The sequence below is a fragment of the Pseudophryne corroboree genome, chromosome 1 (assembly GCF_028390025.1).
Source record: "Pseudophryne corroboree isolate aPseCor3 chromosome 1, aPseCor3.hap2, whole genome shotgun sequence".
NCBI classification, from domain to species: domain Eukaryota; kingdom Metazoa; phylum Chordata; class Amphibia; order Anura; family Myobatrachidae; genus Pseudophryne; species Pseudophryne corroboree.
Genome location: NC_086444.1, coordinates 159459200 through 159480425, shown reverse-complemented (window position 1 = coordinate 159480425; position 21226 = coordinate 159459200). Strand labels below are relative to the sequence as shown.

The window sequence follows — 21226 nt, the reverse complement described above, 5'->3', positions numbered from 1 at the left end:
TGGACGGGCCCACTGCATGCTGGGAGGCCGGAAAAGCTTTGACCGATTGGTGCAAATCCGCTGTCGCTTCATCATATTCCATTGTTCTCCTGTGGATAACCTATGGACCCTGCTGGAGAAATGGGTGAATCACAGCATGAATGTCAGCCCCATGTGAATCATGTCAACCCAGGCAATAATCTCAAAGGGATGTTCCATGAACATTGTTCAATCCATGACCAGTGGAAATTCAGGCTTTTCTGAGAAGGGCCAAATACTTGCCCTAGTGCCCTATCAACAGATATCATCCACATCGGACCAAACGCAGGGGCACTAGTGGACTATCTTATAGCAAAATAGAAATCATTAAGGTTAAATGAAGTATTTGAACTGGATGACTTCCATTTTGTAAATCAGACCTTGAGTGCCACGTGCGTTTGGTTTGATTATATAATTTGACATCATACAAAATGCATTTGATTTAAAAAAAACAGTACCAATAGTTTACCCTACAATATTACATTATTAAATGATTTCAGTAATGCCAGACATCTTAGTGTAATACGTTTATTTACAGAATAGCAAAAGTACAACACATTTAGTGCAAATGCAACTAATGATATTAAGAATTATATATTGTTTTGTAAACTTCTCATAAGCCTTCTTAAAATAAAGCTTTCAATTTCAGCACTTGAAGCATTGAACAGCTTTGCAATGCATTGTAGTTGAATGCACAGCAGGCTTTCCATCACTCAAAGTGCCAAAGTTACTTGCATCCACAATAGCAACCGAAAATAACCAACATTCATATTTATAACTGTTTTCCATAACCAATAAGTGGCTATTCAATGTTTTGGTATTTGAGTACGATTTTCTTATTTTTGAAAAGTTTGATGCCATAGTTTCCTAGGTTCTGGTCATCTGCTTCTTACCACGTAGGCACTTCTAGATCAATCCTTGAACAGAGCTTTGTAGTGGTAAGGCAATATATGTTTATGTGCGTTGTCTGGAGTAGAACAAATAAATTACTCAGCATGGAGTGGACAGGGCGCTTTCCTCCCACAGCAGAAAACACCTGTAGGTAGTTGTTGATTATAAGTTCTAGCAAACTTGAAAAAAAAATAAAAAAAAATCTGTAACTGATGTACGAGACAGATATCAATGGAATGGACAAGTTAGTCAGGATTCCTAATGTCCCGTTACCGAGTGAGGAATTTAAGGTGGGTGGGGAAGCAAACATTGTGATTATTATATATTGCATCATCAACCAGGGCAGGAACATTTTATTTCTGTGCCAAATCTCATATTAGAACAACCATCAAATCAGCATTTCCAGAAGAGGAACATTACCGGAATATACAGAAGGGTGCAGACATCAGACCTAAGACTGTGGGGTAACGTATAGCCACCGCTTGGTGACAATTCGACTTTGAAGACTAACTGCACTGACGATCAGGAGACCGCTAGATTTGCAAACATGAACACAGGCCTTTCTTCCAAAGCCTTTAGTCCTCCATATTCTGTAAGAATCAAGATTGTCATTCAACAATAATTAAACAAATAGATTAACAAGAAACCTCAATATGCAAAGTTCACGACTCTCCCTTTTCAACAGCCATGAAGCCCCAACATTCCATAATATACATGTTACCATTTTATGTCCCAATTTTTTATAATATTAACAAATGTCAGAAAAGAGGACGACTGAGTAAATGTTCAACAAGCTTGCACTCAGCTACCCAGCAATATAACACATGTAAGTGTTTTTAATTTTTTACAGTATCTTATTGGTGGACGTTCTGAAACGTTGTGGTGCAAATCAATTTTTTTTTCTATGATCACTCAAGCAGAATATAAACCTTAAACTAAGTACAGAGAGAGGGGGAAAAAAGCAGCTTTCAGTCTTTCAGAATTATTCTGGACCATGTGTTATAATCAAGTTTATGGCCATTAAAAAGGATTTGCAGTTCAGTAACTGCTTGAGTGCTAGGTGTACTTTCTCTTGGTCTACAGCCTGTATTCACACAACATTTAAAATGTACCCATCGCTTACAAACTATAGAAGCAGCCATAGTGTGGACTCGCTCATTATGCAGCCAATCCGCTTACTAGACCCTAGTGGCCTCACTGGAGTGTGAGGTACTAGCATGTCGATCAGCTGCAGAGTGGCTCCGCCCACAAACCGCTCCCAGCAGTGCAGTTGACAGGCCCCTAAGTGCGAATGTTCAAGTCACACCAGATCGAGAGGCTAGTGCAAAAACACAGAATCCATTCAACTGAAGAACACACATTAAGGGCTTGTATGTAAGAATTATGTAGTGAGGACCCAGGTGTCATTAAGCAGATTAACCACTCAAGAAACGGATCTGGAAATTTCTGGATCAAATTCTAGAACACAATGTTTGCTCTAAGTTATTCACACAACTAAAATACAAAATAGAAATATATAGATTTCTGGAGAGAGAAAAAAATAAAATAAAGCTTTCTTACAATGTAGAACTCCTTCAGATGTTTTAAATCTTCATTGGAATTTTACAAGGAAAGGCAAAGCCATAGCTTATAACAGCCCTCAGTTATTACCATCACAAAAGCTAGCAAGAAGCTAGCAAAAAAAACAAACAAAAACAAACCCCAATATCTTTTTACCAACAGTCTTAAGACAACCTTTAAAAACACCCGTGTGTTTCTGTCCATGAATATCACAACCTAAAACATGCACAGAAACACAGGATAGTTATGGCTTTATTACGTTTACAGGCCTATGGTAGGTAAGCTGTTTACTGTTGTAGAAAATTTAAAGCCTCGATCCTTACAGTAATTGTTTCCCATGACCATTCGAAGCAAGCAAATAGAAAAAGGGAAAGAAAAAAAAATATATATAAATCTCTTCTTCAGCGCGTAGTTATAATTTACACTCTAATTCAGCGAGAAGGCCTAGCAGAAGACAGCTAGTGTTTGCAATTCAGTCTCATGTAAGACTCCTCATTATCCTCAGGACAGTATGTAAAAAGGCTGACGATCCCAGGTTCCATGTTGGAGGTGTAATTCACAGTCATCCAATGTGGAATGTTCTCACTGCCTCTTCATTTCACTGCACAGAAAGAGAAAATATTCTCCAGTCAAGCACAGCGCACAAGAAGAAGGTTCATTCTTTACAACAGGGGTGGATAATAGATCAGGGACATCAACATGGCTCTTAGTGCAGGGGACTACACCCTGCCTTTGTAGTTGAGCAAAAATAAAGGCTAGCTTATAGCCGATTAGGAGAACAGAAGTGATTCTGAAAGACGTGAACTTTCTTGCAGATCTATCATCACTAACCTACATAAAAACCATCAATGTAAAATGTACAATCAACTTATCCACAAAAAACTTCATGATGTTTTTATTTTTGCTCTCTATCTGATGACCTGTATCTTACGGTTCTGTACACTGCACATAAATACTTAAAAATGTCTTCTTACTTTATCTTTCACCAAAATAATTATCTTGAAGAAAGGTCTAATCTTGTTTCATGAGGACTGGTGTAGCACACACTATAACGTGTTAAATGAGCTATAGTACACTGTGCTTCATGCCTCAGTATTTTCATTAAATTATGGTAAATGAAGGAGACTGGATATTTGTTCAGTTCCACTTGAATTTACCAAGGTATTGTGCACAGAAGCTGCTCTCACCTGGCAATGGTTAGAAAAATATAGATTTCCCTGAGGTTTTCTCTTGCACGTATGTAGTAAACCTTTTAAGAAACTTGGGGTATTCACGTTTGGCCACTGCTCGGAGTACAGATGCAGGAGCCCACCCTCCCGGATTCACTAAATAAACAAAACAATGCACATTAGTAAAATAAAATCACACTAACATTATAGAAAGCAAATGGCATGTATTAAGTTTATTTACGATACTACAAGATTTAAGTGCATTATTGAAAGACAGAAAGGAAAAATAAATAAATTATATATATATATATATATATATATATACACACACACACATACACATACATACATACATACATACTAGGTGAATCATCGCGCCCTACGGGCGCTCTTCACACCGTCGTAAGGTGTGAAGGTGTAGAGTAATGGGTGGTGGAGTTTCACATGGCTTTGTAGTGTTCATGGGAGGAGTGGGGTAGGCGGAGGTTGATGGTTTTGTTGATGTTTAGGGGGAGGTGGAGGGGTGGTGTATTTGAATAAGCTGTGTGTCAATGATGGGGCAAGGGGGTTGGGTGGATGTTAGTGTGAGGCGTTGTGGGTGCTGGGCATGTGTGCGTTGTGCGAGTGTGGGGCAACAGTGTACATGGTGTGTTGTTTGAATGTGAAAGGGGGTGGGTGTAGTGAGGTGGAGGTGTGTGTGTGTTGGTGTTGCCCTGTGATTGTGGTATTGACTGGTTGTGTGGAGGGTTGGTGTTGTAGGTGGTGTGTGTGGTGGATGGTTGTGTGTAAAATTGTCTTGTGGACGGGGATGTTGGTGCAGAGGTGGTGTTGTAAATGGGGTATGTGGATGTTGTGAGTGGTGAAGGGTTGCCAGGGGGGATATGGAACTGTTGAAGGGGGAACTGATGTGCTGTGTGTGATGGAGGAATGTGTGGTGTGCAGGTGGGTTGAGAGGGTGTTTAGCATTTGGCAGGGTGTTCATAAGTGGTTAGGGGGTGTTGTGAGTGTGGTGGGTTGGTTAGGTGGGTTAGGGTTTGAGGATGTATGTGATAGGGAGAGTGGGGGTTGTGTTTGGAGTGTTGATGATGGTGATGGTAATGGGTTTGGTGTGGTGGTGTGAGTGTTAGTAGGTTAGGGCTGTGGGTTGGTAAGATGCTGGGGAGGGTGAATGAGCGTGTATGGGCTTACCCATGGATGGGGGCCGGTGACTGCGTATATAGGGGGCAAGGGGTAAGGGATGGTGTAGGTGCTAGGAGGAATTGTATTTGTTGGATTTGTGTTTGTGGGGTACACAGGGACATGGGAGGGTGTTGGAAAGTGGGGGAGTTGCACATGGGGAGTGTGGTGGGATGATGTAGGGTATTTGGGGTAGTGTGCTGTAATTTAGGAAGGAGGGTGGGGATTGTTGTAGGGGGATGGTGAATGGGCTGGTCAGTTGTATGGGGCAATGGTTGGGTGGTGTCTGTGTGGATGGTGAGTGTTAGGTTGTATGTGGGATGTGCTTGTGAGGTGCAGGGGATGTGGTGGAGGTGGGTGAGTTGAAGGTGTGGGTGGGGTTGTGTTGAGGGGTAGGGGTTTGTTTGTGGTGGGAGTGTTTTATGATGTAGGTAGTGACAGTGTGCAGAGTGGGATGGTATTGTGTGAGGTGGATGTGGAGGATGGTTTTTTGGGAAAGGGGCGTGCGCGGATGGGGGTGATGTTTTTGAGGGGTGGAAGAAAATGTGGTGTGTACATGATGTGAGTGGTGGGTGGTTAGCATTGGGAGGGATGGCAATAAGGGATGGTGAAGGTAAAGTGTGTGTGTGTGTGTGTGTGTGTGTGTGTGTGTGTGTGTGTGTGTGTGTGTGTGTGTGTGTGAGGAAGGGTTTGCGGGCAGGTAGGTTGAGAGGGGGTGCAGGGTGTGTCTATGGCATGTGCAAGGGGGACTTGATGGGGGTGTATGTGGGTTAAGGGTAGGTTGAAAGGTTGGATGTAATAGGTTTAGGGCGGCTTTGGTGTACATTGTGGAGGGGGGTGAAAGGACTGTGGTTGGTGGAATGTTTTGTGTGAAGGGGTACATGGATACGGCTGTCTGTCCGTAAGAAGCTGTGGTTGGTGGCTGACCACAGTAAGGCTGGACGGTGGATGTGGTCCGGTCACTGTATACTTTGGGCTAGGGGTGAGGTTGGTGGAGGGGGCCTGAGGTACTGCACTTGGCGGAGTTGTAGGTGTGTGGATAAGGGGTAGGGTGTGTAAAGGTGCCAAGGCGCAGGGTTGTCTGGATAGGGTGAGGTGTGTAGGGTCGTGTGGTGTGTGCATGGGAGGATGGGGGGTGAGTAGGCTAGGGGAATGTGGAAGGCTGTGTTGAGGTGCAAGGTGGGATGTATTTATGGAAGGGGTGTGTTCGGTATTGTGCTTGGGTGGTAGATGGATGTGTTTGTGAGGTGTGGTGGTTTAATTGTAGTGGGGGGGGTGTAGTGTGTTGAAGTTGTGGGTGGGTGAGGTTTATGTTCAGAGGTGTGATTTGTCAGATGGCTAAGCTTGTGCTTTGGTGCAGGGGGTGTTGGATGGGTATTGTAGTTGTGGAGGGTGTGTGGGAGATATGGGGTTGTGGGATGGGGTTGTGGTGTGGGGGGTGTTGTACAGGTGGTTGCGGGGGTGTGGGGGTGTTTGTGAAAAGTACTGCTGGTTGTGTAATTTTTTTTTTTTTTTTTGTTGCTGGTGGAATTAGGGAATTAGTGCCTTTAGGATAGTGTTGTCGGGGCATTGGTGTTTTGATGGTTTGGGCGAATTAGTTGGTTGCAGAGGGAGGGAGGTGGGTGTGCGATAGAGTTAGGGTGGTGTTTGGTTGTTTTTTGGAGGGTTATGAAGGGAAGGTGCGTGGTGGACTGTTACTTGTAAGGGGTGGCTAGTTAGGCGTGTGGTGTTCTGTGATTTATGGTGCTTGGGCAAGTGTGTGGAGTGGCTTTATATGTTGTTGCGTAGTGGGGAGGGATGGTGGTGGTGACCGGAGGTGCAGTGTGGGATGCAGATGTGGGTGGGAGGTGGATGGGGTTTGAAGTTTGCATGGGTGGAGGAGGTGCACATAAGATGGGTGGGTGCATGGTGGAGTGTTTTGGTGGGTTTGTGATGTGTGCAGGGGAAGGGGAGGGGAGGAGACGGAAGGGGAGGGGGGGGGTCTGGATTAGTCAGATGGTTACGGTTGTGCTGGGGTGCAGGGGGTATTTGAGGGGTGTTGTATTTGTGGAGGGTGGTTGGCCGGTATGGTGTTATTTGGGGGGTGGGTGATGGTCTTGGGGTGTGTGCGGGGGTTTTAGAAAGGTGGTTGTGGGTATGTGTGTTAAAAGTAGTGTTGGGTGTGTTTTGTGTTGGGTTGACCCTAATTGGTGCAGGAGTGGTTGTTCTTGGGCAGTGGTGTAGTCCAGATGGGCAAGGTGTTTTGTGTGAGGAGGGAGGGGTAAGTGTGTGTGTGTGTGTGTGTGTGTGTGTGAGGTAGAAGTGGTAGCAGTGTTAGATTGGGGGATGTTTGGTGTCCGTGGGGTGGGGGTGGTAGGTAGGGTAAGCCACATGCATTAGAGGGGTCTGGGGGCAGCAGACAGCGGAGGCTGGTAGAGAGGCAGGTGCGGCGTGTAGTCGGGGTGATGGTGGGCGGCATGTACGTGTGGCTTAGTTCCAGAGCAGCGTATGCCGGCGGCTCCTGGGCAGCGTGTACATGTGGAAGCTGGGGGGGGGGGGGGGGGGGGGGGGGAGGGGGTTGCGGAGGCAGGTTTGCGGGGTGCGGGTGTCAGGCGGCTCCCGTCCAGTGCTGCCCGTGAGTGGCTGGAGGTGGGAGCTGGGGACGGGGTGGTTGCTGAGGCAGGCTGTCTGGGTGCGGGTGTCAGGCGGCTCCCGTCCACTGCTGGCCGTGAGTGGCTGGAGGTGGGAGCTGGGGACGGGGTGGTTGCGGAAGCAGGCGGCGCCCGTCCAGTGCTGCCCGTGAGTGGCTGGAGGTGGGAGCTGGGGACGGGGTGGTTGCGGAGGCAGGCTGTCGGGGGGTGCGGGTGTCAGGCGGCTCCCGTCCACTGCTGGCCGTGAGTGGCTGGAGGTGGGAGCTGGGGACGGTGGCTGGAGGTGGGAGCTGGGGACGGGGTGGTTGCGGAGGCAGGCTGTTGGGGTTGCGAGTGTCGGGCGGCTCCCGTCCAACGCTGCCCGTGAGTGGCTGGAGGTGGGAGCTGGGGACGGGGTGGTTGCGGAGGCAGGCTGTCGGGGTTGCGAGTGTCAGGCGGCTCCCGCCCAGCGCTGCCCGTGAGTGGCTGGAGGTGGGAGCTGGGGACGGGGGGTTGTCAAGGGAGGTTTTGGTGGTGCAGGGGTTAGTGGGTTCCCGGCCAGTGTGTTGCGCCACTGGCTGTATGTGGAAGCTAGTGCCCAGGTGTTGGGGAAGGAGGATTCGGTGCGTTGTGTGTTGCGGGGAAAACCAAGGGTGGGGTGTGGGTGTGTATTGTGGTACCGTGCACGGTGGGGTGTTTCCCTCTGATGGTGGCCGGTTTGTGTGGCTGATACTGCTGGCGCTGTCCACCTGGCTATGTGTAGGGAGTGTTGTGCTGGGACACGGCAGAAGCAGGTGACTCCGCCCAGCCCTGTGACTCCACCTAGCGTTACGGCCAGGCACAGAATCACAGAGTTGGGCTAATATATAGGAGATTAGAGATATATATATATATATATATATATATATATATAGATATATATAGAGATAGATAGAGAGAGAGAGAGAGAGAGAGAGAGAGAGAGAGAGAAATTTATAAATATGTTCTCTACAGAAGATGCTACTAGGCGGCTGCATCTGGTATAGAACTAGGCAATGACTTATTCCTTATAGGAGAAGGCACTTATTATCCTTTATTTATATGGCGCCACAAGGGTTCCGCAGCGCCCAATTACAGAGTACATAAACAAATAATCAAACAGGAAAACAGCAACTTACAGTTGACGACAATATAGGTCAAGTACAGGGTAAAAAAACATAGCTACATCAGCAGATGACACTGGAATAAGTATCAGGTGGCAGAGGACTGCTGGATTTGGTGCAGCTGAAGATTATTATTAAAGTAAGAAAAGGGTAAGCACATGAGGGAAGAGGGCCCTGCTCGTGAGAGCTTACATTCTAAAGGGGAGGGGTAGACAGACAGGGGTGAGACAGATGGGGTACATAGAGAGCGTGGAACAGAGGTTTAGGATGAGATTTGGCTGGGTTTGGTGAAGAAGTGGGTCTTGAGAGCCCGTTTGAAGTTTTGTAGAGAGGTGGAGAGTCTGAGGGGGAGAGGTAGGGAATTACAGAGAAGTGATGCAGCACGTGACAAATCTTGGAGGTAGGAGTGGGAGGAAGTAATCCATAGGCAGGAGAGTCGGCGAGCATTAGCAGAGCGAAGAGGACGGGTGGGAGTGTAAAGAGAGATAAGATCAGAGATGTAGATGGGAGAGGAGTGGGTGAGGGCTTTGTAAGCAAGTGTGAGAAGCTTGAAATGGATTCTGAAAGGGAAGGGGAGCCAGTGAAGGGTCTAGTAAGAGAGGAGAGGTGGACGTAGTGCGTTTGGTGAGGAAAATGAGCCGGGCAGCAGCATTGAGGATAGATTGGAGTGGAGAGAGGTATTTGTCAGGAATGCCAGTCAGGAGGAGATTACAGTAGTCCAGTCTGGAGATGACCAGTGAGTGGATAAGAGTCTTAGTAGCATCCTGGGTCAGAAAGGGTCTGATCCTGGAAATATTTTTTAGATGAAAACGGCAGGTTTGTGAGAGGTGCTGAATGTGTGGTGTGAAGGAGAGGGAGAAGTCAAGGATTACTCCAAGACTTACACAATAGATGTATATAGGAATTTTATATATTATATTGTTATATATATTGTATGGTTATTCCATATTTCCTGACACCCATTGCTTGAATGTATATAGGTTAAGTGACAATCACTAGAACATTTTTGTGTTTGGACTAAATTTTAAGTTCTTTTAATTTGTCTGTATTTTGTATGTTTTTTCTTTGACTGGTCAAGTTTTCCATCTATACCAGATACCTTCAGGGTATGGCTCAAGGCGGTTCGTGCCTGTTTGATGAAGGTCTTCTTTCTCAGGCCGAGCAAGGGGTTATCTCATTTACAGATGACGACATTGAGAGTTTTATTTGATGAACTAGATTTTGATGCCCTACCAGCCGAATCCTCTGCAGATATATTTTATAGGGTACTGAGACTCAAACGCTGTGAAGTGGATTTACTGCTTCACGGCCAATTTTTGTCAGAATATCACAGACGTAAATTGATACCTCGGGGTTTTAGGGTAAACAATGTACCCATGTTAGGAAGAAACAACCCCGTCTTCTGCAGTAGGTGGTGCTCTATCTTAAATAAGTGCTCGCTTGACCTTTTAATACTTGTGATTGAAGAAGTAGGTAGTGAACTCAAGAAGGTGAAGGTTGAGATAGAACAACTTGAGACTATATCCCTGTCCACATTACGTGACGATAAGAGTACTAATTGGTTAGACAGATTACAGTCACAAGTAGACGCGTATAGGATGGAACTCACCTCATTTAAAAGAAAGAAACTTTCAACGGTAACAGTGGATTATCAAAATCACACCGTATACCGGTGGCTGTTAGGCAACAGCAATCCGCAACAGGGTGATCGGGCTGGACGGTTCTACAGGAAACGCAGAAAGGCTCCATTTCCGCGTGAGATTGCCTCATCTATATCCACCTCAGATACGGATGTATCTGACACACACCAGAGTAATTCCTCCCATGTTTTAGACTCGGCCACGGGACCCACAGGCCTGCCACCAGCCCACGGGGACTCGCGAAACATCGAACATACACGAGGAGGGGCGGTCATTGTAAAAAGAAGGGGTCGCAGGAAGCAAAACTAGATTAGGTATTTAATTTATCTAAATGAACACTTGACCAATCTGAATTAAGTCTTCTTGCCAGAGGATTGTCTTTCATTCCGACGTTTCCACACCAAGCCTTTCAGGGAACTGTCAATCAAGAACGGTTTGGGAGAAATCTTAGACTGAAGGAACATTTCGCGGGTCGGTCCAAACCTGCTGATAAGAAACCTTTTAAAAAAAGCTCAAAATCTGACCCTATTTCTCATAATCCAAGCATGAAGACTTTCCTCAGATTAGTCAATAATGATGTACAGCATTTAAAGCCATCACACCTCTTTGACAACCTGACCCCTGGTGAAAGAACGGCACTTAAGAAACTAAGGGATGACACCTCTATCGTAATACGTCCTGCCGACAAGGGGGGTGCCGTGGTAGTCCAAGATTGGACGGACTACGATTTGGAGATTTGTCGCCAATTGGCGGACACTAATACATACCGCAGGGGTCATGACCAACCCGATTCCTTCGATTAAAAAGACCATGGATCTGAGTCTTAAGAGAGGATTGGAGTGTGGTTGGATTGATCAAGACACCTTTGACTTTTTGAGTGTAGAAGAGCCCAAGTGCCCTATCATCTAAACACTTCACAAAACTTTGACCAAGCCACTGGGGCGACCAATAATCGCAGCCGAAGGCTCATTGTGACAACCTATAGCCATGTGGGTGGATTCTATACTACAGCCACACGTGAGTAATTGTCATAGCTGAAGCAAAAATGATAATGACATAGCGGACACACTAAATGAGTTTTTTTCAACAGTATTCACTAGAGAGGACCCATTTCAGGGACTGACACAATCTCAATGAGAATATCCCACTGATAGGTACTTATTAAGCGAGGAAGTAGTCTGTGACCGATTAAAACATTTAAAGATTAATAAATCACCAGGGCCCGATGGTATTCACCCAAGGGTTCTAATGGAGCTTCACCCTGAACTGGCAAAACCGCTATCTTTGATCTTTAAGGATTCAGTTATATCAGGTATGGTTCCCAAAGACTGGCGTATAGCGGAAGTAGTGCCTATATTCAAAAAGGGAAGTAAAGCTGAACCAGGTAATTATAGACCAGTTAGTCTTACATCTATAGTGGGGAAAGTATTGGAAGGTATTCTAAGAGATAGTATTCAGAAGTTCCTTGAAGTCAATAAGGTCATTAAAAGGAATCAACATGGGTTTATGAAGGACAGATCCTGTCAAACCAACTTACTTGGCTTTTATGAAACAGTAAGCGCAAACCTAGATCAGGGTAAAGACGTGGATGTAATCTTTTTAGACTTTGCCAAAGTGTTCGCTACTGTACCACACATGAGACTTATCTACAAGCTACAAGAATCAGGGCTAGGAAGCACAACATGCACTTGGGTCAAAAACTGGTTAGATAATAGGGAGCAGCGCGTTGTGGTTAATGGATCTTTTTCAACTTGGACTGAAGTGCTAAGTGGTGTGCCGCAAGGCTCAGTATTAGGACCGCTATTGTTCAATATTTTCATTAACGACCTAACAGAAGGTCTAGAGAGCATGGTGTCAATTTTTGCAGATGATACCAAATTGTGTAAGGCTATAAATACAGAGGAGGATGCAGAGTCTCTTCAGAACGACTTAGTTAAATTAGAAGCATGGGCAGCCAAATGGAGAATGCGCTTCAACACAGACAAGTGTAAGGTAATGCACTGTGGTAACAAGAACAAAAATTACACCTACCTACTAAATGGGGTAAAATTAGGGGATTCTGTACTGGAAAAGGACTTGGGTGTCCTCATAGATAGCAAGCTAAGCAGTAGTACCCAAAGTAGGACTGCAGCAAAGAAGGCTAATAAGATATTAGCATGCATAAAACGGGGTATTGATGCTAGGGACGAGAGTATTATACTCCCGTTATATAAATCACTAGTGAGGCCACACCTTGAATACTGTGTACAATTCTGGGCACCGTACTACAAAAAGGATATCCTGGAGCTTGAAAAGGTACAGAGGAGGGCGACCAAACTAATTAAGGGCATGGAGACGATGGAATACAAGGAAAGGCTTGAAAGACTAGGCATGTTTACATTGGAAAAGCGGAGACTAAGAGGGGATATGATCAACATCTACAAATATATAAGGGGACAATACACAGAGCTTGCGCGGGACCTGTTTTTGGTTAGATCAACACAGAGGACTCGTGGACACTCGCTTAGGTTAGAGGAGAGGAGATACCGCACAATACGGCGTAAAGGCTTTTTCACGGTAAGGACAATACGTGTTTGGAATTCCCTGCCCGAGGGAGTTGTAATGGCGGAATCTGTCAACACCTTTAAGAATGGGTTACATAAATTCCTAATGGATAAGGATATCCAGGGGTATGGTGCATAGTCATGCATTATAGTTACTATAAATAGGGATAAAATGCAACGGCTGACAGCAGCATCAGCAGAAATTTTAGTCAAATCATCATGCATAGGAGACCACAAATAGGTTGAACTTGATGGACAATTGTCTTTTTTCAACCTCAGATACTATGTTACTATATACGCGATACTAGCGATTTTCTTAATCAATTGGGATTGATTGATGTACCCAGTGGTAACTGCCTCTTGGCCACTATGGATGTACAATCACTGTACACGATCATACCACACAGTGAAGGCTTGGAAGCAATCAAGGAGGTACTTACCAGAAGTCCAGTTGGTAATGTACCAACTGAATATGTGTTAGAACTGACCAATCTTGTTCTGGGCCTTAACCATTTTAAATATAAAGACTCATATTTTCTGCAACAATCAGGTACGGCTATGGGTTCTAACCTGGCACCCGCATATGCCAATCTATATATGTCCAGCTTTGAAGATACCTACATCCTGCCCATTTATGGTTCTAAAATCTCTTTCTATAAACGATTCATAGACGATGTCTTCCTGATTTGGGAATACACGCATGAATCCTTTATTGAGATGGTTAGTAACATCAATTCACTCAACAGTCCGGTTAAGTTCACGTGTGAAAGCTCTTATCATTCGATCCACTTTCTCGACGTGACTGTATCCATCAAGGGTTGTGTATTTGTCACATCACTATATAGAAAGTCAACCGATAGAAATACCACCTTGTTCACCAGCAGCTTCCATCCTCCCTCGTTAAAGGATAACTTACCTAACTCGCAGTTTTTGCGAGTAATGCGTATTAACAACGATGGATCAACAAGGGAGAAACGGATTAAATGAAGCTGAGGTTTAGGGAGAGAGGTTACTCATCTAAAGTGATTGGCAATTGTTTACGCAAAGCTAGAAACATCTTTAGTGGTAATGCAACAGGGGTTGCCGCTAATGATAACCGTATGGTCTTTACGACTAAGTTTGATAACTACGCACATTTCACGAGAAAAACATTGCGCAAACATTGGCCCGTCTTAAAGTCTGACCAAGGGTTACCCTTTACACATATGGATCCACCTATGATGGCATATAAGCGGGGACCGAATTTAAGACAGATGTTGATGAGGCCGACTTTGGTACCCGAGACCAAATTGAACTTCCTCCAGATTATGAGTAGTAAACCGGGATGCTTTTCATGTGGAAAGTGCACCACATGTAGATCTCTCCTCACCGGTCCTACATTTCCCCATCCACACTCTGGTAGGAACATAAAAATCAGGTTTCATCTACATTGTAAACTCGACTTTGTGGTTTACACCCTTATATGTCCTTGCGGACTGTGTTATGTAGGGCTCACGACCCGGTGTTTCAGGGAACGAATGGCTAACCACCGTTTGTCCATCAGAAAGGCAATTCAAACAGGCAGTTCCGATAAGCCTGTAGCTCGACACTACCTACAAAGAGGACATCAAGTTGCGAACTTAAAATGTAGGTTAATTGACTGGGTTCTACCACTACCATATGGGGGGGGGACCGTACTCTAGCCTTGCGTAAACGTGAGAGTTTCCGGATTTCGCACCTGAACACAGTTTCACCCAAAGGCTTGAATGAACATTCGGCTATGAATGTTTTCCTATGAATTACATATCCATGAGTGATTCATATGTAGTGACCAAAATAAGTGGTGATGTTTGGGTATTTGGAGATAATGTGGAATACTATACTGACCATGTATTTTTAGCCACTGGTGGCACAGCAGTGGTTATATCTAAATAAAACTAATCAGTATGTAATTAACATTGATATAGATTACCTGATTAATTAGCAGGACAGGGAGATGTCCCATTTATGCAAAATTTACATCAGAGGTTTATGCTAACCATACTGCGCTGTGCCATATAAATTTTGTATAGTTTATATTTGATATCAATTTGTTTGTGTTTTTCTTAATTTTCTTAATTCATTTTTTTTGTCTGTACGCAGTGACTTCTAGGTCCCAAATATTAATTTTCTTACATCAGTATCCTTCTCTGACCACAGTCACCCTGAGTGTGATAATTTCTTACTTGGTTCCAGCATTTGTCAGTTTTTATAGGACTAGGTGCAGCATTCATTCATTTATTAGTACGTTCTATTTATGACTGTTCTGACACCTCCTTTATTATTTCTTTATGTAACAATATCCTTCAGCATAGTTTATACAGTGTAGCGGAGTTGACCGCAGGTGACCCCTGGTTACCTGGCTCTTGAGCGCATATTGAACGATACTCTCATGTGCATCGTCTGCGCATGTTTTGTAGGTTCACCTAACCATTGTGTGTACGTTGGTAGCCCTGCGCTGTCTGTCAGCGCCTTGTGATCTTTTTTGAGCCTAGACAGCATCCGTTTGAGTTAACACCGGAGCGCATCGAACTTCCGGTTTCCGCGAGCTGGAACGCAATGCGTTCCACAGGCATCGCGATGAACTGTTTGGAGTGGTTTATCAGGTTTTTGACACCGTACTTTGTACGTCCCCTGGTTGATACTGATATGTAGGAGGTTGCATATGTTTGGGTGTGCTTGGTACCTTTATTTCAGCACATGTGAGCATGGGGTAGGACCCGTGTTTTATGCACATAGTATACTTCCGGTTGTGGGGTATATAAGGGCACCCCACCTACTTCCTGGTGGTGTGGCTGTAAAGGACTTGTTGGTTAGAGTTGACTCCCAGAGGTGAGCACTGAATTACCTTTTTTGACTTGAAAATAGAACAATATAGGTTTCTATGTAATTGTTATATTTGTTTATGCTACTGTTTTTACAGTGATTACTTCGGTTGTCTGATGTGCTCTATGATTGAGAGTTTGAGTAACTGCATTTGTGAGTATTACTGTTTGCGTACGTCTATTGGTGGCCTTTCTATACACATTATATATATATATATATATATATATATATATATATATATATATATATATATATATATATATATATATATATACACACATACATATGTATTTCTGACCCATCACTGCAGATTCCCTACCTGGTGCTTGAATTTTAAGCCTTACAGCCAGTATACTGTTTAAATACGACACATTGATTTTTTGAGTAAGTGCATTATCGTACTATTTATTGACACACTGGTGCTGTTGGTTAGTGGTACTGTATTGTGTGCTTTGAACATTTTACTTCAGCCCATTAAGTTTCACACACTTGGTGTTGTTCTCTATTCACGGTGAACTGTGACAAGAGTTGTGGTACTGTTCTCGCTTACCCTCCTAGGGTGTGAATCGAGTTTTGTTGTAATAAGTGTTTGGGACCTGGTAGTCAATCTATGTTTGTTTTTGTTCTTGTACGTATATTGATTTTTGTGTTTTTGTTTTTTGTAGTAATCAGTTTGTGATGCTTTCAAATTATTATTCTTTATATATGGAAGCTTGTCTTGATAAAGATCCTACACTGAGGATCGAAACGTCGACTACAATAAGCCCGATATGTCTGAAATAAAGTTATTGTGAAAACTGATGCTGCTGAAGATCTCTTGACTTGACAAGTGCACCTCCACACTATTGGACTCTTTCTAAATATTGTAGGTCCACCCGTTGAAGGTGATCCCCACTAGGTAGCACCGCACTGTTGCTAACATTATTGATGCGAGTGCAGGACTATTCGTGATTATATATATATATATATATATATATATATATATATATATATATATATATATATATATATATATATATATATATATAGAGAGATACAGATATACAGAGATATAGAGATATAGAGAGAGAGAGAGAGAGAGAGAGAAAGAGAAATGTATAAATATGTTCTCTACAGAAGATGCTACTAGGCAGCTGCATCTGGAATAGAACTAGGCAATGACTTATTCCTTATAGGAGAAGGCACTTACACAAATAGGAGGCATATAGGAATTTTGGCTCCTCTTTTTTTGGGTGAATATTATATATGCAGCTTTGCTATACTCTGAATAGCGGTAATGACTTTTTTGTATTATTTGCACGGTAAGGGTTTTTTTTTTTTTTTAAGTGTTTTGATTTAGGATAACAAGTACAAAGCTCATTTGAATTATAAACACAAAGAGTGTTAACAAATCCAGAGCAAAAGGTATATCTGTAGGACATAGTCATCCAAGGTAAAAATAAATTATAAACAGGCTACACCAGTGGTTCCCAAACCTTTTTGAATCCAAGCGCCCTCGAGCATCAGAATATTTTTCACGGCACCCCTAGGCCAAATGTTTCTTATTGATAAATTTAGAAACAAATATTATGTAAATTGTGTTTAAGTCATCATTAAGTTCAGTTATGGTGTACGGGACAGGATTTGTTTTTGTTTGTCCACATTTTATGATTGCCAGCCACCAGCACTGGACTTGCCTATTACAGTACATTGAACATAAAGATGTTTAATTGGTCCAAGACCAACAATCCAAGCCACCCCTGCAAGTGTCCTGCGGCACCCCAGTCGTTTGAGTATGTGGTATAATCGATTGTCACCCTATGTCTGTATTTTCATAATGTAGAAGAAAGTATGGGGTATATTCAGTTGGTGTCGAAAACTGCTGTCTGTCGAAAAGACGTCAGTTTTTGACTTTTTAAGGTCGAAACGTGATTCGACAAGTCGAGGAATTCAACTTGTCGAAAAGCACGTGGATCGGCGGAATAGCGGCCAATCCACGTGCTTGTGTCGAAAACGGGACCAAAAACGCATTTCGACCATCTCAGTCCGACATTAAAAAAATGTCGGATTAAGATGTGGGACCCGAAAGGAGGAGAGGGGGGGGGGGGGCCGCAGGGAGACGGGGGGACAGCCGGCGGGCAGATGGAGGAGATTAGCGCTACAGTAGCGCTGAAGCAGGATGCGTCACAGCTGCGCCGCTCATGGCAGCTTCCACCCGGCTCCAGCAAGTGAAGTCACGCTTGCTGGAGCAGGGAGGACACTGGCCTGAGGTCGGGCTGCTGTGCGACATCCTGCTGCAGCGCTACTGTAGCGCTGATCTCCTCCATCTGCCCGCCGGCTGTCCCCGTTGGTCTCCCCGCAGCTCGCCCCCCCTCTCCTCCTCTGCGTCCCTCATCTCAATTCGACTTGAAAAAGTCGAATTGAGATGAGATTGAATAGGGGTTGTCGGATCCATTCCGACAAATACATGTCGGAATGGATCCGACGCTAATTGAATATACCCCTAGATATGAAACTTAAGCATTAAGCGAGTAAATGTTTGTGAACTTCGTATAACTTTCATACAAGAGAAAGGAATGAAAAGTAGTATGGAAAAGAGAGAAAAAAAAAAAAAAAGATGGAAGTTAGGAAAGCAGGGGAAGGGGAGGGTGTAGGAGGGGTGCATAAAATAAAGGGAGGGAGTGATAATTAAGGAGAATGACAATGTAATGAACCCAGGACCAGCAGGCAAGGCGAGCCAAATTATGTTACAAAGCACAGTGGATTCGAGTACACGCTTCATGAATAAAGTGTGGAATTTATCCACACATTGGTTTGGACCCAATTCATGGATTGAAAACATGTAGTTATAAGGCTTTTAATATAATTTGGTTGGGACTGGATATACTTATCCCAGTTTTTAAAGAATTTCTTGACTCTGGATTCTTTATGGAGTGAGGCTTCTATCCAGTCTATTTTTAAGAAGAACAATTTTTCTTTAAATAAATTAATGGAAGGCGGATAAGGCAAGAGCCAATGCAACATTGGAGACTATATAGAGAGGAGTCCACAATCTCCCGGAGTCAGACGAGAACTAGGATCTATGAATCCCAGTATAGCTCATTCTGGGGTCAGTGGAGAGGATGGACTTGCACGGTAATTCTGTATTCTATGTTGTATAAATACACCTAAGGCACACTTATTACCTGTACTGTCCATAGTTCAGACCTGGCCAACCTGTGGCTCTCCAGCTGTTGTGAAACTACACATCCCAGCATGCCCTGCCACAGTTTGGAGTTTCACAACAGCTGGAGAGCCACAGGTAGGTCAGGCCTGGTTTAGTTTGTAATGTGTGTTTTAAAAGTCAAGAAAGAAAATGACATATTTCCAGCTAAGCCTCTTGAATTTGGCTATTACGGTCTATGTCAGCACTAATTCCCTATGCTGTGTTTAGACAGAAATGGAAAGTTAACATATAGAGAGTCTTACCATTAGCAACATAGGTAATCTTGCATTGAATGTTGTCTCTACTTATTTCTTTGTTGCCTTCCGGTGGACTAACCAGTGTTTGACAGATCATGGCAATATTGATTTTGGCACGAACACACCGGTTGTTGAGCTAATAATACAATCAGTAAAACACAAATGTTACAATGTTGTACGTTCATCACTGTAGTCGCAATTATTGTGGTTACTGTTTAGACTCCTTTCCATTTATAACCGGAAAATAGCCAAATCCATGCAGAGCATCAGTAATCACACTTAGACACACCGCTTCTGCCCACAGCACGTCCTGGAGAGCAGTATACTTACAGGAGCGCTGTCATGGTCCACGGAGAAGTTGCACACAATCCAAGTGTCCATTTCATTCTCACTAGCAGCTGGAATCATTCGGATTGCAGATAAGTACAAGACATCGCGTTGGGAAGCTGGCCACACTCTCTGCAAACAGATATCTATTTATTGTACACTGCTCAAAAAAAATAAAGGTAACACTGAAATAACACATCCTAGATCTGCATGAATGAAATATTCTTATTAAATACTTTGGTCTTTACATAGTTGAATATGTGCTGACAACAAAATCACACAAAAATTATCTATGGAAATCAAATTTATTAACCCATGGAGGTCTGGATTTGGAGTCGCACTCAAAATTAAAGTGGAAAAACACACTACATGCCGATCCAACTTTGATGTAATGTCATTAAAAAAAAGTCAAAATGAGGCTCAGTAGTGTGCATGTCCTCCACGTGCCTGTATGACCTCCCTACAACGCCTGGGCATGCTCCTGATGAGGTGGCGGATGGTCTCCTGAGGGATCTCCTCCCAGACCTGGACTAAAGCATCAGCCAACTCCTGGACAGTCTGTGGTGCAACGTGGCATTGGTGGATGGAGCGAGACATGATGTCCCAGATGTGCTCAATTGGATTCAGGTCCGGGGAACGGGCGGGCCAGTCCATAGCATCAATGCCTTCGTCTTGCAGGAACTGCTGACACACTCCAGCCACATGAGGTCTAGCATTGTCTTTCATTAGGAGGAACCCAGGGCCAACCGCACCAGCATATGGTCTCACAAGGGGTCTGAGGATCTTATCTCGGTACCTAATGGCAGTCAGGCTACCTCTGGTGAGCACATGGAGAACTGTGCGTCCCCCAAAGAAATGCCACCTCACACCATTACTGACCCACTGCCAAACCGGTCATGCTGGAGGATGTTACAGGCAGCAGAACGTTCTCCTTGGCGTCTCCAGACTCTGTCACGTCTGTCACATGTGCTCAGTGAGAACCTGCTTTCATCTGTGAAGAGCACAGGGCGCCAGTGGCGAATTTTCCAATCTTGGTGTTCTGTGGCAAATGCCAAACGTCCGGCACGGTGTTGGGCTGTAAGCACAACCCCCACCTGTGGATGTCGGGCCCTCATACCACCCTCATGGAGTCTGTTTCTGATCGTTTGAGTAGACACATGCACATTTGTGGCTTGCTGGAGGTCATTTTGCAGGGCTCTGGCAGTGCTCCTCATGTTCCTCCTTTCACAAAGGTGGAGGCAGCGGTCCTGCTGCTGGGTTGTTGGCCTCCTCCGTGTCTCCTGATGTACTGGCATGTCTCCTGGCAGCACCTCCATGCTCTGGACACTACGCTGACAGACACAACAAACCTTGCCACAGCTCGCATTGATGAGCCATCCTGGATGAGCTGCACTACCTGAGCCACTTGTGCGGGTTGTAGACTCCGTCTCATGCTACCACTAGAGTGAAAGCACCGCCAGCTTTCAAAAGTGACCAAAACATCAGCCAGAAAGCATAGGAGCCGAGAAGTGGTCTGTGGTCACCACCTGCAGAACAACTCCTTTATTGGGGGTGTCTTGCTAATTGCCTATAATTTCAACCTGTTGTCTATTCCATTTGCACAACAGCATGTGAAATTGATTGTCAATCAGTGTTGCTTCCTAAGTGGACAGTTTTATTTCACAGAAGTGATTGACTTGGAGTTACATTGTGTTGTTTAAGTGTTCCCTTTATTTTTTTGAGCAGTGTATATTTCCACAAGCACTGGGGAAATTAGAGGAGGAACCCAATTGCACGTGGGAAAAAAACAAAAACAAAAAAACACAGCAGCACAGGGTTTTTCCAGCAGCCACAGGGTTTTGCTATTCAATTGCGGGACAGAAAATG

The 21226-nt window shown here is 44.2% G+C and overlaps 1 protein-coding gene across 4 annotated transcripts in view; it reads right to left on the bottom strand.

Moving 5' to 3' along the window:
• Positions 1-532: 532 nt before the first annotated feature.
• Positions 533-21226, bottom strand: part of CERT1 (ceramide transporter 1) — a 298892-nt gene continuing 278198 nt past the window's right edge. For all 4 annotated transcript variants that reach the window (XM_063963825.1, XM_063963826.1, XM_063963827.1 and 1 more), the window contains 4 exons: positions 19364-19492; positions 19040-19169; positions 3657-3794; positions 533-3070 (listed from right to left, as the gene is read on the bottom strand). In XM_063963825.1, the coding sequence (XP_063819895.1) occupies positions 3667-3794; positions 19040-19169; positions 19364-19492 (387 nt within the window). In that variant the 3' untranslated portion in view covers positions 533-3070; positions 3657-3666. The remainder of the gene's footprint in view (positions 3071-3656; positions 3795-19039; positions 19170-19363; positions 19493-21226) is intronic.